This window comes from Ahaetulla prasina, chromosome 12, assembly GCF_028640845.1.
Source record: "Ahaetulla prasina isolate Xishuangbanna chromosome 12, ASM2864084v1, whole genome shotgun sequence".
In the NCBI taxonomy this organism is placed as follows: Eukaryota; Metazoa; Chordata; class Lepidosauria; order Squamata; family Colubridae; genus Ahaetulla; species Ahaetulla prasina.
The window spans coordinates 30,207,272-30,234,806 of NC_080550.1; the positions used below are offsets into that span (position 1 = coordinate 30,207,272).

The 27,535-nt window shown below is 41.2% G+C and overlaps 2 protein-coding genes across 3 annotated transcripts in view; one reads left to right on the top strand and one right to left on the bottom strand.

Moving 5' to 3' along the window:
• The window catches only part of PLLP (plasmolipin), a 61,405-nt gene extending 56,596 nt beyond the window's left edge, over positions 1–4,809 (top strand). The window contains exon 4 of the mRNA XM_058155672.1: positions 3,336–4,809. Within this exon, the coding sequence (XP_058011655.1) occupies positions 3,336–3,455 (120 nt within the window). The 3' untranslated portion in view covers positions 3,456–4,809. The remainder of the gene's footprint in view (positions 1–3,335) is intronic.
• Positions 4,810–6,217: 1,408 nt separating this feature from the next.
• Positions 6,218–25,994, bottom strand: ARL2BP (ADP ribosylation factor like GTPase 2 binding protein). Of its 2 annotated transcripts, XM_058155673.1 has the most exons (8): positions 25,608–25,994; positions 22,790–22,841; positions 21,384–21,445; positions 19,707–19,813; positions 16,798–16,883; positions 9,158–9,254; positions 6,656–8,297; positions 6,218–6,539 (listed from the first exon to the last, which is right to left on the bottom strand). In XM_058155673.1, the coding sequence occupies exons 2-7, from the start codon at positions 22,825–22,827 to the stop codon at positions 8,199–8,201; spliced, it is 489 nt and encodes a 162-aa protein (XP_058011656.1). In that variant the 5' UTR covers positions 22,828–22,841; positions 25,608–25,994; the 3' UTR covers positions 6,218–6,539; positions 6,656–8,198. The 2 variants fall into 2 exon arrangements, with proteins under 2 accessions (XP_058011656.1, XP_058011657.1); XM_058155674.1 differs by lacking the exon at positions 22,790–22,841 and having other exon boundaries at positions 25,608–25,990.
• Between the last annotated feature and the right edge of the window lie 1,541 nt (positions 25,995–27,535).

Here is a 27,535-nt window from a genome sequence, read left to right on the forward strand (position 1 = left end):
TGATGCTGCTTCAGTTTCTCGGCTCCTGCACGGCCGTATTTGCATTTTAAACTGAATAGTGAATGATGTGATTGTTTACATGTGAAAATCTAAAAGAAACTCTTGCATTGTCTCATCTTTTAACTGACATGTTTTCACTTTCTTCAGCTAAACCGGCTGCTGGGCAGCTCACGTACAATAGTGGCCAAAATTGTGGAAACCTTTTGGAAAATTTATTTTTGAGGTTTGATGGCTAATAACACCACTTTTTGTGGGGGGGCGGGAGTTTCCACTGCTGGAATGGCCTGGGAATAGCCCAGACCTTAACCCAATTGAAAATCTATGGAGCCGACTAAAGAAACTTGTTAGTCAGAAGCGACCGAGCAATAAAACCCAGTTAATAGAAGCCATCATTCAATCTTGCTTTCACATTAGAACAGCTGCAGAACTGAAAGACTTGGTTCACTCCATGGGAAGACGTTGTAAGGCCATAATTCATGCTAAAGGTTACCCAACTAAGTATTCACCGACATGGTGATATTTTTGTATATCTCGTTTTTTCTGTGAGTTTCACTGTTCTTCTTTATACAGTAACTGCTATTCTAATAGCAAATCCTTCATACGTTATTGCATTACATTCTTGATTCAATTATCTTTCCAGTGATACGTAGTTTCATGGTACTACTCCAAAAAAAGGTGGTGTTATTAGCTAGTTTTAGAAAATACACTTTTCCCAAAAGGTTTCCACAATTTTGGCCACTACTGTACAGTCAATGGGAAGAATCAAAGTCTCTGCATTACCAAATACAGGTAGTCCTCGATTTATGACCACCATTGAGAGCCCAAAATTCCTGTTAAGCAAGACATTTGTTAAGTGAGTTTTGCCTCATTTTACGAGCTTTCTTACCACAGTTCTTAAGTGAATCACTGAAGTGATTAAGTTAGGAACCTGGTTGTTGAGGGAATCTGGCTTCCCCATGGACTTTGCTTGTCAGAAGGTTGCAAACCCGGGACACGGCAACCGTCATCAAAATAAGTCAATTGCCAAGCGAGTTAATTTTGATCAGGTGACCATGGGGAATGCTGCAATGGCCGTAAGTGTGAAAAATGGTCACAAGTTGCTTTTTCAGTGCCGTTTTAACTTTGAAGTTACTAAATGAACTGTTGTAAGTCGAGGACTATCTTTAATTTTATGCTTCTTCTCTATCAGATTTGAAGTTCCAGATCGTCTGGAAATGGACTTGAGAGGGACCTCCCAAAGGTTGTTTTTTTTCCCAAGAGGCAACTGGACTTTCTGGTTTTTCTTTGGATGGTGGTGAATGGAAGGATTTATACCCATTGCAGACAGCTGGTCATTTGCATCCTCTTTAGAGTCGTTGAGGCCGCTTGGAGGTTCTTTCATTGAGAAGTTTGATTTGTACTTTCTATGAGACGTTTTTCTGCCCTGTCCCCCTTCCCTGTTGAAGACAGGTGGAGGCTTTTGGGATGAGTCTGGGTTGTCTGCATCACAAACTGAAGCGCAAATGATTCCTGTAGTCTGCAATTTTTCTGGGAATCCTTCCATTCCCCACCATCCAGTCAGAGCTGAAGAAGATTCTTGAATGAGAAGCAAAACATCTTTAAAGAAAAATCAGGAAGTCCACTTGCCTCTTGAAAAAAGCAACTTTTTTCTCAAATCCATTTCCAGGCAATCTAGAACTTCAAACCTGATAAAGAAGAAGCATAAGATTACAGATGGCCCCTTGACTTAACAAGGGTTCATTTAGTGACTGTTCAAAATTACAACGGAACTGAAAAAAGCGACTTATGGCCATTTTTCACAAGAGACTGGACAGTCACTTGTCTGAGATGGTACAGGTTCTCCTGCTTGAGCAGGGGGCTGGACTAGAAGACCCCCAAGGTCCCTTCCAGCTCTATTCTGATTCTATTCTATTCTATTCTATTCTATTCTATTCTATTCTATTCTATTCTATTCTATTCTATTCTATTAATTCTGCTGTTATTCCTATTCTATTCTTATTCTATTCTATTTTTTATTCTATTTCTTATTCTATTTCTAATTCCTATTCCTATTCTGCTCTGTTCTGTTCTATTCACAAGATAGTCCACTTGGCTCTTGAAAAAAGCACCTTTGGGATAACTATGGCCTGGAAGACTGAGAATCTTCCTCAAGGCAGCGTTCTTGGACCAACACTTTTTATACTATACATAAATGATCTTTGTGACCATATCTCAAGTAATTGTGTTCTCTTTGCTGACGATGTCAAACTATTTAACATCACCAACAATACATCTACCATTCAAAAAGACCTTGATCATCTAACCGCTTAGTCTAAAACTTGGCTACTCCAAATCTCAACCAGCAAATGCTCAATCTTACATATTGGAAAAAAGAACCCAAACACTAAGTACGTACTTGATGGTCATTACCTTATAGATGACCCCCACCCTGTTACAGACTTTGGAGTTTTCATATCAAATGATCTAAGTGCCAAAGCCCACTGCAACTACATAGCAAAAAAGGCTCTAAGAGTTGTAAACCTAATCTTGCCCAGCTTCTTTTCCAAAAACTCTACACTACTAACCAGAGCATATAAAACATTTGCTAGACCAATTCTAGAATACAGCTCACCTGTCTGGAACCCTCACCACATTTCTGACATCAATACAATTGAACATGTCCAGAAATATTTTACAAGAAGAGTTCTTCACTCCTCTGAAAACAGCAAAATACCTTATCCCACCAGACTTGAAATCCTAGGCTTAGAAAACTTAGAACTCCGTCGCCTTCAACAAGACCTAAGTTTAACTCATAGAATCATCTATTGTAATGTCCTTCCTGTTAAAGACTACTTCAGCTTTAATTGCAATAATACAAGAGCAACCAATAGATTTAAACTTAATGTTAACCGCTTTAATCTAGACTGCAGAAAATATGACTTCTGTAACAGAATCATCAGTGGTTGGAACACTTTATCTGACTCTGTGGTCTCTTCCCATAATCCCAAAAGCTTTAACCAAAAACTTTCCACTATTGACCTCACCCCATTCCTAAGAGGACCATAAGGGGCATGTATAAGAGCACAAACGTGCCTACCGTTCCTGTCCTATTGTTTTTCTTTTTTCTTCTTCTTATATATATATATATATATATATATATATGCTTATACCTCCTTATATTTCCTCGTATATATGTTTATATACTATATAAACTTTTGTGTGATGCTTATATATATTGTTGTGACAAATAAAATAAATAAATAAAATAAATCTCCATTGATACTTCACATCCAGGGTGATCTGCAGCCGCCTCTCCGGTTGCCTATTTTAATTCCTATGTCTCTTGCCTTTCCCAGTTCTTTGCCTGCCTGGTGATGATTAGCTACGGGGTCAGTTCCTGCTTCAGCATCCGAGCTTGGAGGGGTTATGGGAGCAACGCGGCCACCAGCCAAGCGAGCATCTCCAATCATGCTTAAAGAACTGTGCCTCCTTTTGAATCAATGGGGGGCCCAAGCTGGTGGCTTTTGCAGCTTCTGTCCCTTCTCTTCCACACGTACGTGGCCTGGCCTGGAAACGACGCCCCGTCCCAGCTTCAGTAGGGGCTGTTCCGATCACAGGGCTCACCTCCCTCTCCCGTGCTCTTAACCAGCATCCTCAACAGTGGCTAAGGCCCGGATGAGATAGGCAGCCTCACGCTGGTTTTCATGATTCCTGGTTTGTCCCTAACCCCAGAGCTAAACCTTTCAATATGCCTAAATGCTACTTTCAGTGATTAACATTATATGTATTTATATGTATGGGTGAAGGTATACATGCATATGTATATGGCATGTCTTATATGTGTATTATGTATGTATACACGTTTGACAGCAGGCAAGGGAATTTCATTTTTAATAGGTGCCATTGTGCCCACAGTAAAAAATGACAATAACAGTTATCAACTTTACCCCCCCTTGGCAAAGATGATGTTAGCTGAGCATTACAGCTGAACATTACAGTGTTAGCTGAGCCTTAGTGGAGTGGAAGGGCACAAAAGAGCTTTTAATGTCTCTTGGCTAAACAATTGGGATTACTAATATTGATTGGGATCTTGTCAGAGTAGGCCGGAATAGCCCTGGGTAGAAATTATGCACTCTCGTTTAAATGGGCATTCCTCAAGGTTGTTATTGGCATGCCTTCATTGGCCTCTTCAGGGGCACATGTGGAACGACTGTCTTAACTTAAACTAACTTGTCTGTTCTCACTGTAACGCAAGGGTGTCCAATATTGGCTATGTTAAGACTTGTGGACTTCAACTCCCAGAATTCCCCAGCCAGCTGGCTAGGGAATTCTGGGAGTGAAAAGTACACAAGTCTTAAAACTGCTACGGTTGGACATCCTGCACTGCAGTTTCTGGGAATTAAAATCTACAAGTCTTTAACATTGCCAAGGTTGGACATCTCTGCATTAGTTTCTAGGAGTTGAAATCCAAAGATCTTCAATCCTTGCATTACAGACTTCTGGGAGTTGAAAGTCCACATGTCTTAAAGTTGCCAAGGTTGGATACCACCCCCTGCTATAATGTTTGTAGAGGAGTGCAGTAAAGATGTGCAAAGCAATCCAGAGATTGCATGTCTCTAGGGATTGCCAAGCATTTGTCACCGGAACTAAGCAAACTGAAACCCATAGGCTCACCACTTGCAGCTAGCGCCGGTAAATAATGTTTAATTATTAATTCCGTTTTGTTTTGTAATACAGTACCAGAAATGCCTCTGGCATATACACCCAACAAATGTTTTATTTCTAAAAAAAAAAAAAAACCCACCTGTTTTAAATACATTTTTAAAAGACTTTCTGCATTATTGTCATTTGTAAAAAGGAGGGTTCTTCAGAACATAATTTGCTTGGAAAAGATGCACACAGAATCCATGGGGAGAGTCTCTTCCTTCGATTTTAAAGATTTAGATAGCGCGAGGTATGATCTAGGCTAGAGATGATCAGCCTCGGCCAACTTTTAAGACTTGTAGACTTTAACTCCCAGAATTCCCCAGCATTGGCTAAGGAATTCTGGGAGTTGGAAGTCCACTAGTCTTAAAAGTCGACAAGGTGGGACACCCTTGATCTAGGCTTCCAAGTTAGGAGTCTGTAAAATATACAGTGTAACTCTAGGGGTAATGACTTAGTATGAAATGAAAGAGCTGAAGTAGATATGTTTTCCTTCCATGACTAGTCAGACGCAGCGTTTTCTATTTTTCCACCTGCAGAAATAAAAGGGAAGGACAGCAGAAGTCCAGTAGAATTTCAGAAGGCAGACTAGAGGCTCAGCAACTAAGAGTTAATGAGTCTCAAGCATACCAGGAGATTTAACTAGTAAAATTATTTATTGCAGTTTGTCATTCTTTCCTGAAGAATCTTACAGTATATCTGGGTACCAAATAATTTTTCCTTCCAGGCACTGCTGGGCCAGGAGCAAGACCCTTGGTGGCTGGAGGATACATTTAAAATCACACAGAAAGCTGAATTATGATCCTGCTCCCTGGCTCCCACAACTCTTTCCTTCATTAGTTCCAATTCAAGTCCAAGGGGAATATTGGCAGCCACCTCCACCATCTGCTGTGGAAACAGAACAAACAAGCCACGAAGGAGAATAGGGGTTTGCGGCTCCTTTTGGAGGCCTACTTTGCTCTCCTATCAGCAGGGCTGACTTTTCTTTTAACAGAATAACAGAAAGTTGGAAGGAACCTAGGTGGTTTTCTAGTCTTACCCCCTGCTCGAGCATGAGACCCTACACCATTTCACACAAATAGCTGTCCAGTCTCTTCTTAAAAGCCTCCAGTGATGAAGCACCCACAATTTCTGAAGGGAATTTGTTCCACTGGTTAATTGTTCTGTTAGGAAGTTTCTCCTTGATTCCAAGTTGCTTCTCTCCTTAAGTAGTTTCCATCCATTACTTGCTTCACCTTGGATAATTTAAGCAGCTGACAGAATATGAGACTATTTCAGAGCTACTTCAGAGTCAAAGCACAGAGCAGGATGAAAATAAGAGATCCACACTTACATGCTTAATTGGTTAAGATCAGGAGTTTGGAGAAGGGGATCCGAAGGAGATGGGTGTATCAAATGGCAAGAGCCATTGAATAAATAATTTTTTAAAAATTATTTTTTTTTCGCCACTAAAACCCCCATCATTTTTTTATCTGCATAAAGAGGATCATCTTTAGCCTATCGGAATAATTTATTTGCCACATTCCACAGGGTATCTTTTTACCAAGCAAACAGATTTTATTATTAGCACGAAGCAAGCGAAATACAAGAGAGGTGTTCACATACCACAATGGGTGCTGCTGCCATGAGACTCTGCAAGGCGGAGGTTTCCTAGATGCTACCTCCATAACATTTTCTATGCAATGCTCCAAGGACTCCACAAGCCTATTGTGTCCTACAGGGAGTATCTTCGAAAAAACACATGTAGCACACTTAAATCAGCCTTTCTGACTTGGTGTCCCTGGCTGTGTTGACTTGTAATCCCTCCTTATCCTAGCCCATCTGTTATCCAAGTATCTAAGCCAGGGGTCTCCAACCTTGGGAACTTTAAGCCTGGAGGACTTCAACTCCCAACTTTGCTGCCTGGGGAATTCTGGGAGTTGAAGTCCTCCAGGCTTAAAGTTCCCAAGGTTGGAGACCCCTGATCTAATACACCTGAAATGCCATTTCAACTAGGGAAAACAAACATTTTCCTTATTGCTCTTCTTGACGCAGCTGTGGCCCCTAGGATGCCGAAACCTAGTGCCTTCACAATTAAATTGGTAATTACAGCAAAATGAAAAAGAGAAATTCTGCATAGGATCCTGCAGTCTTATCCCTGCAAGCCAAGTACCGATTGTTACTGATGGAGAGACTGAGCTTTTGAAAAAAGCCAACAGTGCCAAGGTAAATACTGATTGTTATTTCCAGCAATCTGCTTGATAATGCATCACCTGCACAATTCAATCTTGGTAATGCTCAATACCTCTACATTTTGTGAAAGAATAAATGCTCTTGGTTGAAAAGTTAAGAATAAATTTCTTTTGCCAAGCAGAATGGGCTTCTGGATAAAGATGTCAAAAATGCCACTGGAGACCAACTTCCAGGCTGAGAATATTACAGAAATTTTTTTTACAAGGAAAATACTGCAGTAACTATAAATATTGTAATTGCTTATTAGAAACACTACATTCTCTTTACTCTCTCTCTTTACTGATGTTTTGCCTGCAAGGGTGTCCCTGATTCTGTACGGAAGATGACTTTCCCTACTCAAGGGGCACCTAGAAAACATCTCAGCCCCATCGAGGAGCTGCAGGTGAATATGCTCAAGCCCCTGCCTAGTGAGAGCATGAAGAACAGCTGCCTACTGATCATGGGTAGTTTTCCTCCTTAATGGCACTCAAGATGGCTACAACTGCTCCATTCTTCCAGCAGGTGGAAGACAAACTTAGGCAGGGGTCAAAGAGAATGTGGGTTAGGAGCTAGCTGTGAGTGGACAATGCACATCACTGGCACTTGATTTGGCTCAATATGGAGGGTGGCATAACTTTGTGAACAAGAATTTGACTGAAGGAACCAGAAATGTAGTCCTTCATTGTAGGACATGGCTATATAGTCCTTCATTGTAGGACATGGCTATATCATTACGAGCTACAGATCATAGCATGGACACTGCGTGGTAGTTGCCCTAGAAAAGATGAAATGTACATTTCAAAACTATCATGACCCTCTGAGGTAAGGGGTGAAAGCCCTCAAAGTGGAGGAAAAAAGTCCGTAGAGAACATTTTCGTGCTACATATATATATATATATACCATTTGCATTGAACACCTACAGAAAGCACCCAAATGTGTATTACCTGTTAAGTCAATGTGTTTCATTCACAGCCACACACAAAGACAATTCGCCAGCGGTCCTGTGGTTGTGAAACTTGGGGGGGGGGTCTGTAGAAACCGCCCCCTCACGCCCGACACTAGTCTTCCATGACCATTGTCCCACCAAAAAAACAAAACAAAACACCTTAGGATGTCCTCAGAAAAACGATTGCACGTTGATTGGGTGGGAATCGCAGGAGTCCCAGTGCTCTGATGGAAATGATGGTGGTGGTGGTGGAACCATCCATAGAAGGAGCCGAAGAGAAGATCAGGCTTGCTGAGTTCCCTCTTTCCTCTCTTTCCTATTGGAGGCACCCCAACAGGCCACCTCTGGAGCCAAACACTACTGCCACAGGCTGTTCTGGGGGGGTGACCTGGAGGGCTTGCTTAAAGGGGTGACCACCAACCCGGCACTAAGGTCCAGGCCTCGTCCTTCTTTCTCCTAGAGTGAGACACAAAAACACACTTCAGCTTGGGGGTCATTTGTAAAGAAAAGACTGGCAGATGAAAAAGGAAAGCAATTTACAAATACTGGGCTTTTATTTTCCCAACTCTGGAGTAGAGATCACAATGCAATGTAACCCCTCCTGTAAAAATGTAGAATATTTTAACAACCACAGAAAGCAAGGATTTTAGTAGTGGGACACTGCTTGGGGGGGAAAGCTGGAAAGGATTCTAGGAGATCACTGGTCCCCTGCACAGCTGCCTGCCCTTTCCCTTATAGAATAATAACTTTATTGTCACTTTGAATGTACACTAATCAGCATACATTAAAATGAAATTTGTGGCATGCAGCTCTCAAAGGGTCACTGCCTCCAATATAAAATAAACATGACAAAACAAATACAAAATTATGCACATACCAACATTTATTATATGACACAGAGAAACAACACAAACTAGTTCTGATGTACATGTGTACATGGAGAGAAAAACAGATCTTGCAAGGTTACCAGACGGATGGCAGAGGGAACAAAGCTGTTCCAAAATCTGGTTCTCCTGCTAGACATACTTGGAAACCTCCTCCCAGACTGTGAAGTGGTTGTGTGGGGTCTCTAACAATGCTTCAAGCTCTAAGCAAATAGCCCTTATAAGCAGTATCCTGAATGACGGAAAGCGAGCTTCCTATAATCTTCTTGGTTGTCCTTACCACTTTCTATAAGGACTTTCTATCTGAGGCACTTCCCTTCCCATGACCCCAGAGAACCACTGTTAATGGGAAAATACGACCCAGGTCAGGGACCAGCATACTGATGTTCAGCACTCCACCCCCTCCCCACAGCCCAGTTTTGAAATACTTACAGCTCTGTAATCCAGGAACATCTCTTTAAATGCCAGAAAGTCAGTGAATGTGAGAAGCATATCAAAAATGTCTCCTGCTATTTCATCCTTGTGCTGCCTGCAAGTGAGAGATAGGTGATTAATGTGGAAAAGGAATTTGAGATTGTAAAGGATTACAACATCCGTTCTGGAGAAGTGAAGAAGAAAACACTACAAGGAGTCCTTGTTTAACGGCCACAGCTGGAACTGGCAACTTGATTGAGGAGTGCCACGGTCGTTAAGTGAAACGCACACGGCCATAACTTGCAATTTCACTGCCAGTTCTCCACTTGCTCTGCTCGTTCAGAAGCCAGCTGTGAAGCATGCAAATGGTGATCACATGACTGCAGGATGTTGCAATGGTCGTATGTGTGATGACCGGTCATGAAATTATCTTTTCAGGGCCATTGTAACTTTGAATGGTCGCTAAGCAGGAGACTCTTAAACAATGACTACCTCTTGCCCCTTCCATAAATGTGATTGTGCAGAAAATGACAGGGTTACTTAAGAATATTTCCAATAATCCCTGAAGAATTATTATACTGTAGAATCCTAATTACATTGTTACTATGAAGAATTAGACAATAAGGAAAAAGGCCACACCCATAAAAACCCATAATTATTATTACTTTATTCATTAAACATGAAACTCAATCAACTGAACATTCAAAAATGCATCACAAATACCATTGATTGGTACTAATGGTTGATACTGGTTGCTGCCAGCGTCCTAGGTATCAACCAAGAACCTTCTTAAGATGTACGATGTTCCAAGTAGCGCAGTTTTTTGCAGTTCCACTGGTGTTAATGCAGGAAGCTGCAATTTGTTGATGTATCTTATAAAATTCTTGGACATGGTACCAAGTGGCCCGATGACAATGGGGATCACTGTTACATGTTTTATCCATAGCCGTGTAGTTTCGATGACCAGGTCGTGATATTTCATGATTTTTTCCACTTCTTTTTCTTCGACTCTGACATCTCCTGGTAAATTGTACGTTTCAGTTTTTGACAACTGTGATATCCGGTGTGTTGTGTTCCAAGTGACGATCCATCTGTATTCGAAAGTCCCACAAGATCTTCACCTTCTCATTTTCTATAACTTTTTCCACTTTATGTTCCCATGACTTTTGGGATACAGGCAAGTCGTATTTTTTACATAATGACCAGTGGATTAATTTAGCAACTTGGTCATGTCTAGCTTTGTAATCAGTTTGTGCGATTTTGCTGCATTCACATATTAAATGTGAAACAGTTTTGACTTTGTTGTTGCAAAGTCAGCAGTTTGGATTGTTGGTGGATTTTTGTATCCTTGCTTTCATAGCATTAGTTTGTAGTGCTTGTTCTTGAGCAGCGAGTATTAAACCTTCCGTTTCTTTCTTGATGGTTCCCATCTTAAGCCATGCCCATGTAAAGTTGTCATCACATTTTCCTTCAATGTTTTTCAAGTGCTGTCCATGTAAAGCTTTGGTTTTCCATCTATTTAATCTGTCATCCAGCTGTTTTTCCTTATATTCTGCCTTTGTTTCTGTTGTTTTTATAATGTTCTCTGTTTTCACAGCCTGCAGCAATTTTTCTGTAATTATTATTATTATTCAAATACAGACAGATCGTCATTTGGAACACAACAAGCCAGACATCACGGTTGTCAAGGGCCGAAGCGTACAGTTTATTGCTATCACTGTACCAGGAGATGCCAGAGTCAAAGAAAAAGAATTGGAAAAAAAATCACAAATATCGCGACCTGGACATAGCCATACACGGCTATGGATGAAACATGTAACAGTGATACCTATTGTCATCGGGGCACTTGAAGAATTTTACAAAACACATCAAGAAATTGCAGCTTCCTGCCATAAATACCAGTGGAACTGCAAAAAAATGCGCTACTCGGACCATCATATATTTTAAGAAGATACTTGGTTGATACCTAGGACGCTTGTAGCAACCCGTATCAACCATTAGCACCAGTCAATGGTATTTGTGACACATTTTAAATATTCAGTTGACTGAGTTTCATGTTTAATGAATCATCATCATGATAATCATCATCATCATCATCTGCTGATGATGATCCCAAATGCAGACTCTGCAAAGAAGCGGATGAAACCATTGATCACATACTGAGCTGTTGTAAGTCAATAGCTCAGACCGACTACAAACAACGTCACAACACAATTGCTCAGATGGTCCATTGGAATTTGTATCACAACTACATCTGTCTGTAGCAAAAAATTGGTGGGATAATAAGCCTGAAAAAGTGACTGAAAATGAGCGTGCAAAACTACTGTGGGATTTCTGAATACAGACTGATAAAGTTTTGGAACACAATACCCCGAATATCACGATTGTGGAAAAGAAAAAAGTGTGGATAGTCGACATTGCTATACCTGGTGACAGCAGAATCGACGAGAAACAACTTGAAAAAGTCACCAGTCACCTCATATCAAGATTTGAGAATCGAATTGCAGAGACTCTGCCATAAACCAGTGCAGGTGGCTCCAGTGGTACTCGGCACACTGGGAGCTATGCCTAAAGACCTAGGCAAGCACTTAAAAGCAATTGGCGCTGACAAGGTCACCATTGGTCAGCTGCAGGCAGCCACCTTACTGGGATCTGCTCGCATAATTCGTCGATACATCATGCAGTCCTAAACGCTTGGGAAGTGTTTGACTAGTGATCTGTGATACGAAATCCAGCATAATTATCTCGTTTGCTGTATACTGTCATTTTGCGTAAATAATAATAATAATAATAATAATAATAATAATAATAATAATAATAATAATAATAATAATAATAATAATGCAAACAGAACAAATTTCATAAATCAAAATAAAAACTAACATCAGCTTTGATCTAATCTAAAAAGGGATGACAAGCAGTCGTCATCAGAGGAAGGGCTGCCCCATTTTCTTCAAGCTTCTCCAAGGGAGAATGTAACCCCAAAGCCATTGGCAAATTGCATTAAGTTCAAATCTGAGTGTTAAATAGAATTCCTGCTTAAGGATTCTGTCTTGAGATTGGTTCTTTCTTTTTTTTTTTTTTTTTATAAAAAGTTTTATTTTTACAATCATATCAAATAATTCATCCAATGTACAGTTATATACAATTAGTCGGCTTGCCCAGTCACCATCACCCTTTTTAACACTCTTCCCTCTTCTACCTTCTTTTACTTTCCAAACCTTCCTCTCCTTCTCTTATCTACATCCACTCCTCCCTCCACCCTACACCTTCCTTCTCCCTCTACTATCCCTCTTCCTTCCTCTTCTCCTCTTTCCTACCTCCTACTCTCTCTTTTCTCCCTCCTCACCGTTCTAAAATGGTAACTATGCAGACCCGACCCTACATTAATTATATTTCTTCAATAATCCCTGTACATTAACCATCACTCCATCTCTACCAAACCCCCCAATTCCCTCCCCTTACCCCCACCCCCACCCCGACTTCCCAGAACAAAATGCAGGGTATCAAAACTAACAATCATAATCCAAAATAATTCCTAAATTATAATCTCTAGTCACACCACACTTAGTCACACTCTCAATTCCCCTCTCCTTCAAAAATATATCTAATACAAAATATTTCCTAAATTTACTCATATGCTATTCGATATTTTTTTATCTGATACTTATTTTGAATATAATCAATCCACATTTTCCATTCTAAAATATATTTTTCTAGTATATAGTCTTTCAAGTAAGCGGAGATTTTTGTCATCTCTGCCAGATTTGATACTTTGAGTGTCCATTCTTCGATTGTAGGTAATTCTTCTTTCTTCCAATACTGAGCAATCAAAAGTCTTGCGACTGTTATTAAGTTCAAAATCAATTTAGTCTCTATAGCTGTATAGTCCATAATTATTCCTAGTAGAAAGAACTGCGGAGTAAACTTAATCTTCTTTTCAAAATATTCTGCATGATCCACCATACTTTAATCCAAAATGCTTTAACTTTTTTACAAGTCCACCATATATGGTAATAAGTAGCATCTTCACAATCGCATCTCCAACATTTAGCAAGATCTAATATGTGTTTCTTGTAAACAGGTAATGTCATTTTTAAATTGTTTCAAATAATGAAATACTTTCCTTCTCTTCTGCGGTGAATTCAGGCCATTAACATTCCAAGATAATAGTTTAATTGCCATTATCGGCCAAAGGAAACTTTTGGAACACCAGCCGCAGATCACATTTTACTTTAGGCCTTGCTCCTCCACTGTTTCCATTGTAGTAGTTGCCAGTTGTTGTTGTGCCTTCATCTCTTGTTCCTTGCGTTTAGCAGCAGCTCTTGTCAGCCTTTGTTCTTTTGAATCTAAACCCGTCGTAGGTATTTCCAACACTTGTAATAAATCTTCTTCCATCACAATCTGTTCTTGTACCTGCTTCACTTCTCTTTCCTTCACTTCAGCCTCCTTCTTCTAGCTTCCAATGGGGAAGACTTCCAACTTTAATACCTCAACATAAAATTCTCTTGCTTTTCCAACCGTATTGAAACGATGTACTTTCCCTGCATAATATACTATTATACCAGTTGGAATATCCCATCTATATTCAATCTGATGTTTTTTAAGTTCATTCACCAGGAAGGCAAATTCCTTCCTAGCCCTTAACATTTTTGGTGGAATTTCCTTTAATATCAAGATATCTTGACCAGCAATCTGAATCTTCTCCCCCTTATATGAAGCTTGCAAAATCTGATTTCTCACTATTCTGTTTGTAAAATAAATAACAACATCCCTTGGCAACTTTTTTTGCCTTGCTATCCAAGAATTCACACGATATATTTTTTCAATTTGATAAGCCACATCTGCTGGACGAGCTGCTAATATCTCAGCAAATACTTCAGAAAAAATTTCCCTTAAATTCTCTTCCTTATTTTCTTTCAAACCTCGAATTCTAAGAGCAAATTCCATATTTCTATATTGTATCAAAACTATTTCATCCTCTGTTTTTTCCATTTTACTTTGAAATTCATCCATTTTATTTTCTAATTTTAAATTATGTTGCTTAATTTCTTCAACCTCCTCTTCCAATAAAATCACATTCGTTGCCAAACTTCGTACTGCCATTACAAATCCTTCTTTAACTTCTTTATTTCCCACTTGAATTTCTGATATCTGCTCTTTCATTTCAGACATCTCATCAGTTATTACTTTAAATTTTTCTTCTATAAAGCCTTTTAAGTTCTCTTGTAACGCCTCTAAATTCAATGTTCTAGTCTCTGCTGTATGAGCTGGAGAGGCACCAGCTGATAAAGTTCCAGAGCTCTTTGTTACAGTAGACTTTAATTGTTTGGCTGCCATCTTCTATAAAATTATTTATTTATTTATTTCCAACTTAATATTCACTTTAAATCTTCTTAATCTCTGAGAAACACAGTCTTTTAAAGCAGTATTTAAAAATCTCCCCTAGATTCTATCAGCAGGCAGCAAAGAGTTAAAGAGTTAAAGCAGCAAGTAACATGCAAATTACCAACTGCAGACGGCAAACGCTGAAAGTATCACTTTCGCTTTCCACTCGTTAACTTGTTAACAATTCGCCTCCATTTTTTTACTGTTTTCAAACTTGTTACAAAGTATCAGGGAATCGGCTTGGCTACTTGCATAAAGTTCTCCCACTTTCGTTCTGTCCGGTATAATCCTTTATTGTCCAAAATAAATCTCGGCGTTTGGTCGTGGTGATTGGTTCCGCCAAAGCAGAAGAATCCTCGGATCTGGAGCACTTCGGGTTACTGGAGGGAACTTAACCCTTCAAACCCCTTTTTTCTCAGGGGCTTTAGGGAAATTCAACCTCTGCCCTCAGCTCACCACCTTCTCCTTCTCCCGAAGAGGGGGTTTTCCGAACCGCTGGACAGCAGATTTAAGCTGTCCTAGCGATTCCACATAATCCAGAGGTTGGTGATCGTAAAGATCACCGCCATCACCTACGGTGCCAAACCGGAAGTCCTTGAGATTGGTTCTTTCATCGTTGCATTCGGTGCCAAGCAATCCTGAGTTGTGAAATTAGAAATTACTAATTTCTAATTTGGTTGATCCCTTAATGCAGCTCTTGCTCATGGGAATCTCTCTGAAGTAGTAGCAGGTAGACAGGCTTCCTTGGACAGGCAATCCCCAAGTCCATATGGGGCTTAGGAAATGCAATCCCCTACTTAAGAGGGAACGATTAGGCCCCTAGCCTGCTGTCAGGTGCCACCTGCTAAGGGTCCAGGGAACATTTTAAGAATTGAATCGAGCGTCTCTTGATGCTTCAATTTCTCCCCATCCATCGACTTGCAGTTTCTTCTCTATAAAACGCCTCTACTGTTTTACTGTTAGTTCTGAAAAGTAGCTACAGGATAAAGTTCTAGGGGAAAATTCCCCTTTCCAGCTTTGTGGACTGGCAGAGGGGGAACAGTTCCATGTGAGTGGCCAGCAAGTGTGCGCGCGCAGCTCCATCTGCGCGAGCGGCATGCACGTGTAATGGTGTGCATGCACGCACCTAAGTGGGGTTGTGCGTAGACTTGCTCACCCACTGTTTCCGCAGCTCGGTTGCAAACACCTCACTGTTTCCGCAGCCCGGTTGCAAACACCTCACGGCCTACAAGTTGGCAGCAAAAAGTGTAGAGATTCTAATACAGATAGCCCTTGACTTATAGCCAACTCTATAAACCGCTTAGAGAGGGCTGTAAAGCACTGTCAAGCAGTATGTAAGTCTAAGTGTGACCTTTCTTGCCACAGTCATTAAGTGAATCTGGTTTCCCTATTGACATTGCTTGTCAGAGAGTAGCAAAAGGGGATCATATGACCCAGGGACTCTGCAACTCTCATAAATACATGCTAGTTGCCCAGCATCTGAATTTTGATCATGGAACATGGGGATGCTGCAATGACTGCGTGAAAAATAATGTTACTCTTTTCAGTGCCGCTGTAATTTCCGAATGGTCATTAAACAAACGGTTGTAAGTTAAGAACTATCTCTAATCCATTTTTCCCTGTGTCTATAACAGATGCCAGGGTTCATCTTGCAATTATTTTACTAGGCTCCCACATAGAGCAAAAGAAATTGAAGTATATATATATGGCAGCATCCCAAGAATACACTCAGGTCCATGTGCCATGAAACCCAATGGCAGCCGCTCACTTGCCCAAGATTCAAAAGGGGAGAGAAAAAATTGCAGGGAGTCCTCCACTTACAACAGTTCACTTAGTGACTGTTTAAAGTTACAACAGCATTGAAAAAAGTGACTTTTCACACTTATGATGGTTGAAGCATCCCCATGGTCATGTGATTTGCATTCGGATGACTGACAAATGTCTCACATTTATGATGGTTGCAGTGTCCAGGGGGTCACGTGTGATCACCTTTTTGTGATATACTGGCAAGCAAAGTCCACGGGGAAGCCAATTCACTTAACAACTGTGATACTAATTTAACAATTACACTTAACACATGTGGCAAGAAAAGTAGTAAAATGGGGCAAAACTCACTTAACCAATTTCTCTCTTAGCAGCATAAATTTGGGGCTTAATTGTGGTTGTACATTGAGGACTACCTGAATAGAGGAAAAACAGAGGAAGACAATCAGAACAGAAAGAACTCAACCAACTTTAAACACAAAAAACAAGACAGAAACCCGACTTACTGTAAAGACAAGGTAAAGGCGGACATGTTGAAACCAGGAATCCTGTCCAAAAGTTTCGCTTCGATGTATTTTTCAACTAAGCAGATCTAAAATGAGAAGGTTTTATTTAATTGCTGCTTCTTGCATTTACATGCCATTCCAGTTATGAATGGCATACACACCTGACAGTCGTAAACCAGGTTAAAATCATTAAACTCTGGCCACTTGAAAATTCCTGGATTTCAATTCTCAGAATGATAACCCAACAGGCTACCATTCAGAAGCTAAAGGTAACCCCCGGGTTTACAGTATCTCTTATAGCTGAACTTTTTAATGGATATGTGGCAAAAATTAACCCTCTGCTTGCTGAATTTACTAATGAAGATAGTTATCTGATAATTAGGATGCTACGTTTAATGCATTTTCTTTTTCAACGACACAGCAATTAAGAAAACATAATAAGAGTGGTAAAAGGTACAAATAGGTGTACTAAGTGCCAATGGAACGGGAAGTAAATTAAAGTCAAGTCCAGATTAGCTCTCTGATATCTAATGACACCCTAGATTGTCTTCTTGGCAACAATATGAGTGTCTGGTTTGTCACTGCCTTCTTCCAGGATGTTGTTTAACTTGTTATGAGTGCTGGGCAAATCCACAGCTCTGGGATCTGGTAATATTACAAAAACAAATACCACCCACATCTAATCTCGCTTAGCCTTTCTGAGATCAGATCAGATCAAATCTCCACCTCTTTAAGCAACTTAAGTAATTAGGGAAGCAAATGCATATCTAGCAGGAAAGAAAAATAATCTCATCTTGCAATGTAGGAAGAAACATTTCTGTAGGTAATAAATCCTGGGAATTTAGATTTGGAGATAGGCCATACACTATTCTTTTTTAAAAAGGAACTATTCCTCCTTCTTTAACATCATAACATTAATTGTACAGGTAGTCCTCGACTTACAACAGTTCATTTAGTGACCGTTCAAAGTTACAACGGCAATGAAAAAAGTGACTTATGGCCATTTTTCACACTTATGACCATTGCAGCATCCCCGTGGCCACGTGATCAAAATTCAGATGCTTGGCAACTGATTCACATTTATGATGGTTGCAGTGTTCTGGGATCACATGATCCCCTTTTGCGACCTTCTGACAAGCCAAGTCAACGGAGAAGTCAGATTCACTTAACAACCGTGTTGCTAACTTATCAACTGCAGTGATTAACCACTGTGGCAAGAAAGGTCATATAATGGGGCAAAAATCACTTAACAGCTGTCTCACTTAGCAATGGAAATTTTGCACTCAGTTGTGGTTCTAAGTTGAGGACTACCTGTATCTCCTACCTGTTGTCAAAGCACCATGAACTAATAAGCAGATAAAATAAACTATAAGATATATTGGTCGATCTTATTAGTTCAAGGTGCTTTGACCACACAATTGAGCCAAAAATGTATGTTGCTAAGTGAGAAATTTGTTAAGTGAGTTTTGTCCCATTTTGCGACTTTTCTTGCCATATTTGTTGAATCACCGCAAGTTGTTAAATTAGTAACATGGTTGTTAAGCAAATCTGGCTTCCCCATTGACTTTACTTGCCAAAAGGGGACCACAGGACCCCCGAGACACTGCAACCGTCATAATGTGAGTCAGTTGCCACACATCCAAATGTAAATCATGTAACCATGAAGATGCTGGAAGGCCATAAGTCATTTTTTCAGTAAGGTTGTAACTTCGGTCACTAAGTGAGCTTTTGTAAGTCGAGGACTACCTGTACTTTTAAATATTAAGTAAATGCTGTACTTGTAAAAGTGCATTTTATAATTCTTGGTGTGTTTTTCAAAGCTGTTTAAGAAATAATGGCATATCTGAAAGGCATTACGTAAATGAAATAAAATGCAGAGAAAACGCTTACAAGAATATTTCGGCGGTCGCACAGTGGTTATAGTGCAGTACTGCATGCTACTTCTGCTGACTGCCAGCTGCCTGTAATTTGGCAATTCAAATCTCACCAGGCTGCCTTCCATCCTTCTGAGGTGGGTAAAATGAGGACCCAGATTGTTGGGGGCAAGAGGCTGACTCTGTAAACCGCTTAGAGAGGGCTAGAAAGTACTGTGAAGCAGTTTATAAGTCTAAGTGTGATTGCTATTGATATTTCTTCATGCTGGCTTTCACTGATGTACAGCTGAGCATCCTGTAACGGGGCATGCAGGGTAAAGTGACAGGGCAGGTGATGAGGCTACTTCTGCCAATCAAGTGAAGAGCTTTCTGGGTGTTCTACAACAGGGGTCCCCGACCCCCAGGCTGCAGCCCCCTACCAGCCCTGAAGTCTTTCGGAATTCGGCCACAGAAGTGACGGGTGAGCAGGGCACATATCTCTACTTATGGAAGCAGGGGCCATGTGTGCCTGCCACTCATGCAAACTGAGCTGCGCGCCCTCGCCTGCTACATGCACAGAACCATCTCCTCTCCTCCAGTCACCAGCCAGCAAAGCCAATAAAGTTGGGGAAATCTGTTCTGCCAAATCATACATTTCTCTGTATTTGAGTAATAATAATAATAATAATATTTTAATTTGTATACCGCCCTTCTCCCGAAGGACTCAGGGCGGTGAACAGGCAGATAAAATATAAATACACACAATAATTTAAAACAACCCTTAAAAAACTGATTTAAATGCCCAAAACGTTAAAAACATACTCCCCTGTAAAATAACACAATTTTAAAAACCCATCTAATAAAAATAAAAATCAGGCTAGTCCAGCCATATGAAATAAATAAGTTTTAAGTTCGCGGCGAAAGGTCCTAAGGTCAGGTAAGAGTGAAGCCAGAATACACATTCTTGCCCAGTCCAAACTTTTAGCATCTTTATAAATGAGCCAAGCAGCAATTCAACCTCGGGGGGGGGATCTTATCTGTACGGACCAAACTTACATATTCATTAAAGATAGGTGTGTAGACCAGTTTATTCTCCTCTGTGTCATCAAACTCTCGGTAGTATTTATCCATGAAGTTTCTTTGTATTAGCTGGAAGTCATCGTCTGAAATCACAAAACAGCTGCTAAATAGGGGGGCTATTTAGCTGAAAGACAGTGACTTCGTTCTTTGGCCCCGCTATGCTCAACTTGCAATCCAGCACATTGTGCTCTGGGTCAGGCATGACAACAGCACAGCTGCAACTTGTGGGGGAGGGGGGCAACATCTATGCAACCACTTCCATTTTTTACCAGCTAGGAAGGCTCTTGTAAGACCAGAAATCTTGGAAGCAAATCTCCTAAGTCTTTTGAAGAAGGGATATCTATTCCCTAGAACAGGGGCATCAAACTCAAGGCCTGGGGGCCGGATCCAGACCGTAGGGTGCTTAGATCTGGCCCGTGGGGGCCGCACTAGAAACAGCGAAAAACTGGCCTGCGATGCCTCTGCCAGTGAAAGCTGAGGTCAGGAGGGCTGTGTGCAGCCATCCCAAACTCAGTTTTTGCTAGCAGAGGGTTGCAGGAAGCCTTTGCAGCCGAAAATGGAGCTCAGGGGCCCGTTTTCGCTGGCAGAGCAATCAGGCCACCACAGGCACCCCCAACATGAATGATGTCAAGCTGGCCATGCCCACCCCAGCCCCCCAAGGTCACACACAACCCTGATGCAGCCCTCAATGAAATCGAGTTTGACACCCCTGCCCTAGAATATTTGACAGGCCTACAACAGTGTTCCCTTTATCATGATTAACATGGCAGTTTATACAGGAAGAGTGAATTGACATTAAGCAGACTGTTTGATCATTCCAAATGTTTGCCTGATCATGGAATCCCACCAAGTTTGGCATGTAGTTTGAGGAGCCCTGTTGCAGATAATGTGTGCAACAACAAAATACAGATCGAATCTGTCTAGCAGACATTAAAATGAGCGACACTGAAGATGCATTTAAAATCTTCCATGAACTTGGAACTAGTAGGTTTAACCAGCCGTCTAGCAATGATCAGGGTTCTGCTTCAAGTGTCTTCCTCAGGTGAAGAACAGGACCAGAAGACGACAAATGTCTCTGGACATCCTCTCATCATTCTGGCAAGTGATGGATTCAGCAGAATGGATGGATGGATTCTGCCCTGGGGTCAGAAGCAATATTTATAAACCAGGTCAAAAACAGACAACCTTCCTGCCCAGCAGGCTCTGGCCTAGATCAGAAGCCTCCCTTCATGTATCCTCAGAAGGAGCTGAGGTAGAAGAGGGTTCAAAAGAGACACAGAAACAGTTATCCTCAGAAAAGTGGGATTACTCAGGGGCAAAGCTTCTGAGAGAAATCAGGTCTCCTCAGAGCTAGTCATGCTCAGATTAGGGCAAGGCATATTTTATGCAGAAAATAGGAGTATCTGCTGCAGTAACATCGCTCAAGCATGATAATAGCTTGGTACATGGAACATACCAATGTTTGACTTAGCTGCCTCCTCCTCCTCATGCTTGCTGTCTTCCTGGTGAATTGGACGGACTACATTTATGACTATGAGATTACAAAAATATATATCTTTAGACCTATCAATCAAATACAAGCTGTTCTTTGTGAGGCTGGAGTACTGAGGGAGGCCTTTGGGGGGCAGTATTAACTATTAAAGTAGAACTCACCCATTACAATATCTTCCAAATATCCTACAATAGTATCGAATTCAGCATCAGAAGGCGATGAGCTGGAATAGAGAGACGAGCAATTTAGATTTCAGTAACCAGGGAAGGTGAAATGCACATTATGTAAAACGGGCTGACACTGAATTGATTAAGAATTATATTAATTAATCCAGGTTTCTGTTAGAAGTCTCTATTTTGTGGCCTTTCAAGGCTTTTTATTAATATTTGGCAGGAATTGAAAGACATAGAATAACAGGGTTGGAAGGGACCTGGGAGGTCTTCCAGTCTTAAGCCCCTGCTTGAGTAGATGACCCCCCATATCAGTTTGGACAAATGGCTGTCCAATCTCTTCGCAAAAATCTCCAGTGATAAGAGCACCCACAACTTCTGGAGGGAAGCCATTCCACCGATTAATTGTTCTCATTCGCAAGAAATTTTTCTTTATGACTAAGTCAGAGCTCTCTTTAATGATCTTCCTCCTGTTATTTCTTGTCAAGCCCTCTGATGTCTTAGACCAGGGGTCTTCAAACTTTTTAAACAGGGGGCCAATTCAGGGTCCCTAAGACTGTTGGGGAGCCGGACCAGTTGGGTGGGCATGGCTAGGTGGTCGTGTGACTGGGTGGGTGTGGCCAATTTAGCAGTCCATTAAACAATACACACAACTTAAAACTTCGTTATGCTCCTGGGGGTGGAAAGCAGGTTAGTGAAGGGATGTGGCTGCCTGGGGTTGTGTGGGCATGTATGTGGGTGTTTTTTCTCTCTCTCCCTCCCTCTCGGCCTCCACGTGTTCCATTTTTGGCCTCCTCAGCCTCTAGAAGGTGGGTGGGGGCTGGCAGGTAGGTGGGGCGATGTGGGCGGGGCAGCCTTGTGGTCCCACGCGGACTGGATTAATGGCTTCGGTGGGCCATATCCAGCCCGTGGGCCATAGTTTGAGGACCCCTGTCTTAGACAGTAAGTCAATCCTCTCCCCTTTGGGATAGCCCCTCAAGTACTGGAAGACAACTGTAATATCACATTCCCCTCTGCCCCTTCCCAATCCTTCTATTTGTTAGGTTAGAATCAGACATACTCGGCTCCCTCAACCATTAATCATATGATTTTGTCTTTAAAATCTTTATCATTTTTGTTGCCCGCTTATTAGTGAAAATATCTTGGGAAACCTTCCGTTTCATCTACATCCCTCACTCCAAAATTTGCTGCAATTGGTTGTTTCAGGTTCCCAGAGGCTTCACCTTCCCTCTTGCACCCTTAACCACTCCAAAAAAAGAACCAGAATTGTCATCCCACCCTCTCTGGGCCCTATAGAAGATCACAAGGCTCAGTTGCCACTCCCAAAACTCCAGCTTGTTGGTTTCTTTATATTCCCAATGAAATTGCATCTCTTGCAGAAGTACAAGTAGACTTACATGGATATACCAAAACTTTCTTCTTCTAAAGTCTCCATTCTTGCTTTGCTACCTGTGTTTATGAAGGAAAGATTTGAATATGGTTGACTCATTTTCAGAACCCAGGACACATCCCAGACACCCCCGATATGAATATTTCCCATATGAGTAGACTTAAATTTCCAGGATTTGGATTCAGATTCGTTGCAACAGTCAGTTGGGGATGCCTCTTCTAAATGAAAATAGCTTGCCATTCTTTCATCATGGAGGATTTTTAATAGTTAACAGTAAAAGGAGAGCATGTTGACGCTGGTCAACGATATTGATCAAAGAAAGGCAGAGATGCCTTTGGTGATAAGAAGAAAATGGCTACAATTGCCCATCTGAAATTCTTAACTCTGGGCAGTTAACAATCAATACACGGGAGGAAAAAAATTCAATAAAACCCATACAAACTAAACCAAAAACATAATTAAAAAATAATCCTTCAGAACAGGATACAGCATTCAAGATATATGATGTAAATTGCACTAAGCCTGTTAGACCTTCATCTAAGAACTGGGTGTACAAATGGAATCCAAACCTTATTAACTTTATTTAAGAGAGTGTGGTTCACTTTGTGTGAGGATCTGACAATATTTAACATGGTTTTGTGACTGTTCAGCCAATTATTAGATTTTTAAATAAGTATATTAGAAGATAATTCAGAAGAATGGAAAACTGCAGTCATATTATCTTACTGTGTTCTTTCTACAAAACCCCCTGCTCTGTGGAATATCCTTTCTCCTGAGATCTGACTGTTCCTGCAAGGGTTGGGGTAGAATCAGTATGGAGCTCAGGGTAGTTAAAAGTGAAGTACATTGCCTTTGGAATGCTGGGAGGTTTTGTTACACAGTTTTTTATAGTTTTTTTGGTATTATTATTCTGTGAGTTGCCCAGAGTAGAAAAAATAAAAATAGGGCCCTTCCAATAAGCAAACTCAATGGGGAAAATCAAATTCAATTAACAACTGCAGCAGAAAAGGTTGTAAAATTGGATATGATTCACAATTGCATCACTTAGCTATCAAACTTCTGGTCTCAATTGTAGTCATAACAGAATAACAGAGTTGGAAGGGACCTTGGAGGTCTTCTAATCCAATCAACTGCTCTAGCAGGAAATCCAATACCATTTCAGACAAATCCAATCTCTTGGATTTGCCCAATCTCTTCATAAAAGCCTTCAGTAATGGAGCACCTACACCTTCTAGAGGCAAGCTGTTCCACTAATTGTTCTCACTGTCAGGAAATTTCTCCTTAGTTCTAGGTTGATTCTCTCCTTTATTGGTTTCCATCCATTGTTTCTTGTCCTGCCTTCAGGTATTTTGGAGAACAGGTTGACCCTCTCTTCTTTATGGCAGCCCCTCAAATTTTGGAACACTGCTATCACCCTAGTTCTTCTTTTCATTAAAATGAAATCAAATATTTCTGATTGGCAATCAGAATAGAAGGGACCTTGGAGGTCTTCTAGTCCAGCCCCCTGATCAAGCAGGAGACCCTATAGTATTTCAGACAAGTGACTGTCCAGTCTCTTAAAAACCTCCAGTGATGGAGCACCCACAATTTCTGAAGGCAAGCTGTTCCACTGGTTAACTGTCCTCACTGTTAGGAAGTTTCTCCTTAATTCCAGGTTGCTTCTCTTTGGTTACTTTCCATCCGTTGCTTCTTGTCCTGCCCTTTGGTGCCTTGGAAAATAAGTTGACCCCCTCCTCTTTGTTAAAGCATTAAAAAGTCATAAGTAAAGAACTACCTACAAGAACTACAGTTCAGATCTGCTCATCTTATTTAATCTTACAAGATGTTAATTTTGCTTCTTTGGAAACCGTTTACAGTATTGCCATAGACATGAAGGGTGTGTTTGTGTGTGTGCGCCATTGAGCTGAGCAATGCAAGAGCTCCAGAGTTAATCAAATTTATATAGATGCCCATCTCACCAAAGGCAGCATACCATTAATGAGAGCAATGAGCATGGGGAATTCTGGGAGATGAACTCCACCCCTTTGGAGGGCATCCAGACTGACCCAACAGAGATCCTTTTATCAATAATTATATTGGGGGGGGGCTTTCTATCAGCAGAGCTCCTCTGATGTCAGAAAAGCATCGGCTGTAAAAGTCAACCTACAAACCTTTAGGCTCAGGCTAATTTTGCAATGCTGCTCAATCAATTCATCTAATTAAGTTAAAATTAAATAACTATTTCCTTTGGGCTTGGAGAGGCTTTGAAATGCTGCTAAATCAAAAAGGGAAACTATAAATGAAATACATAGCTTCTTCAAGCCGCCTTGAAATGCTGCTAAATAAATTAATTAAATTAAATTAATACAATCAATAGAAATTAAAAAAAACCCAGAATAAATAAGTCCTCCAGGCCTTTGAAACGCCGCAACATGATTAAATAAACAAACATTAAGTAAATAAGCGCTTTAGGCCCGGGGCAGCTTTGAAACGTTGCTAAATTAATAGAAATAACTAGAAACAAACGAAACCTCCGGGCGGTTTTTTTTTGGGGGGGGGGTGTCTTTGAAACGCTGCCCAGGAAATTGAAATATAATTTAGTTTAGGCCGCCCAGAGATATAAAACCGATTTCACTGAAAGGGGGGAGGGGCTCCGGGGGAAAAGGCATCCCCCAATCGAAGCGCGCCCCTCTCGACTCGGGAGATGGAGCCTCCCGCTCCAAGCGCAGTCTACCTGCGGCCACACGGTGGACTGGGCGAGACGGCTAGCTCCCCGTCCCCCTCCCAACAGCGACAGCCCCCACCCCCACCAAGAGGGCCTCTGCCCCGTTCTCCGCGATACTCACCGGGATCAAAGCAGAAACCAAAGCCCCGGCTCCAACGCCGCCATCGACTCCGTTAAAAGGGCCGCGGCTTTTCCCCCCCCTTCCGTCGTCCGGGCAACGGCCGCTTCCGGTAACGCAACCTTGAGCAGGAAGCCAATCGGCAGGAAGGGAGCGGGGGAAGGGGCGGAGCTTCTCTGGCCTCCAAGGAAAGGCCAATCAGATATGGAGGGGGCGGGGCTTCTCGCTTCTCGCCCTTGCGAAGGTGGGGTGGGAGCTGCTCTCCGCGTGTTTGCGTGTGGTGAAAATGCTTAAAACAATATTGTGCATGCTTGCTTCAATTGTTTTAAATATTTACAGCAGGGGTCCCCAAACTTGGCCGCTTTAAAACTTGTGGACTTCAACTCCCAGAATTCTCCAGCCAGCAAAGCTTGAAGTTTGCAAAGTTTGAAGACCTGATTTAAGAGTTTTATTTTGGGTCTGCTATGTGCTAATAAAATGTGCTCGTATCTTGGAATGGACGCCATCCCTTTTATTAAGGTCTGAACCCAATGGAAAGAAACGAATTAGTGATCACTTGGGCGACTAATCAGAGTAGAGCTGGAAGGGACCTTGGAGGTCTTCTAGTCCAGCCCCCTTCTCAAGCAGATCCTATATTATACCATTCCAGGCAAGTGGCTGTCCCTTCTCTTCTTAAAAGCCTCCAGTGATGGAGCGCCCACGATTTCTGAAGGCAAGCTGTTCCACTGATTAATTGTCCTCCCTGTTAGGAAGTTATTCTTTAATTCCAGGTTGCTTCTCTCATTTGTTTTCATTCATTGTTTCCTGTCTTGGCTACTGACAGCATTCTGCTTTGGTTTTTGCCTGTTTTTTAAAGCGTGTGCTAATTTTTTTTAACCTTGCTCTAATAATAGCATGATAGCAGTCTTCCAATATGAGGGGCTTCAACAGAGGAGGGTGTCAACCTGTTTTCCAAAACACCAGAAGGCCAGATAAGGAATAAGAGATAGAAAAAATGAACAAGGATTCAACCTGGAAATAAAGAGAAATTTTCTGACCGAACAACCAACCAATGGAAGAGAAGTTGCCTTCGGAAGTTGTGGGAGCTTCATCACTGGAGGCTTTCAAGAAGAGACTAAACTGCCATCTGTCAGAAATGGTGTAGGGTAGATGACCCACAAGGTCCCTTCCAAGTCTGTTATTCTAGGTAATGATTTTCTTAAAAGAACATATTTAGCATTTAAACTCTACTGCTAAAAATTATTTGTGTTTTGAAATTTGTACTTAACTTTGTTATAAGCAGCTTTGAGTTCTTTAGGGTAGGAAAGAGTTGAAATCAAATCAGAATGAATCAGTTGCATATTTTGAAGATAGTTAGGAGATACTTCCTCACCCATGTAGCTATCAATCTAGGTCAAATCATTGATTATATTATTTATTTATTTATTTTGTCAAACATGTACGAGATAACAGGAATAAGTATAAACATGGATATTAATTCAGGAAATGGGTACGAATAAATGGGGACAGTAGGACAGGGATGGAAGCCATGTTGGTGCACTAATGCACGCCCCTTGAATGCAGAGTGCAGAACAAGGCAGGTGCAAATATTCTGGGGTGAGCAATCTTTCTAACAGAAAGCAATTGTTGCAGGAACAGTTTTAGTTTGTACATTAACTAGCTTCCACTGTTTATTAAAAGCTGGAGGAATTGTGCTGGTTTAGTTCTTGACTTGCAACACAATTGGGACCAGAATTTCCACTGCTCAGCAAGGCAGTTAAGTCAAGTCACAACTTTACAATCTTTTTGTCATGGGACACTGCGGCCATGATAAATACATGCCAGTTGCCAAGTATCCAACTTCTGACCATACAGATGCTGCAATGGTCACGTGAAAAATGGTCATGTCACATTTTTCGGTGCAGTCCCGAAAACAAATAGTTGTAAGTCAA

What these genes read in the sequence shown, in the direction of transcription:
- ARL2BP (XM_058155673.1), bottom strand. Translation starts at nt 22,827, where the DNA reads ATGGAGACTTTAGAAGAAGAAAGTTTTGGTATATCCAT. An exon ending in GAAAGTTTTGGTATATCCAT is followed by an intron (nt 21,446 to 22,789) that starts GTAAGTCTACTT and finishes TCTCTATTCCAG; the next exon opens with CTCATCGCCTTCTGATGCTG. An exon ending in CACCTATCTTTAATGAATAT is followed by an intron (nt 16,884 to 19,706) that starts GTAAGTTTGGTC and finishes TTCTCATTTTAG; the next exon opens with ATCTGCTTAGTTGAAAAATA.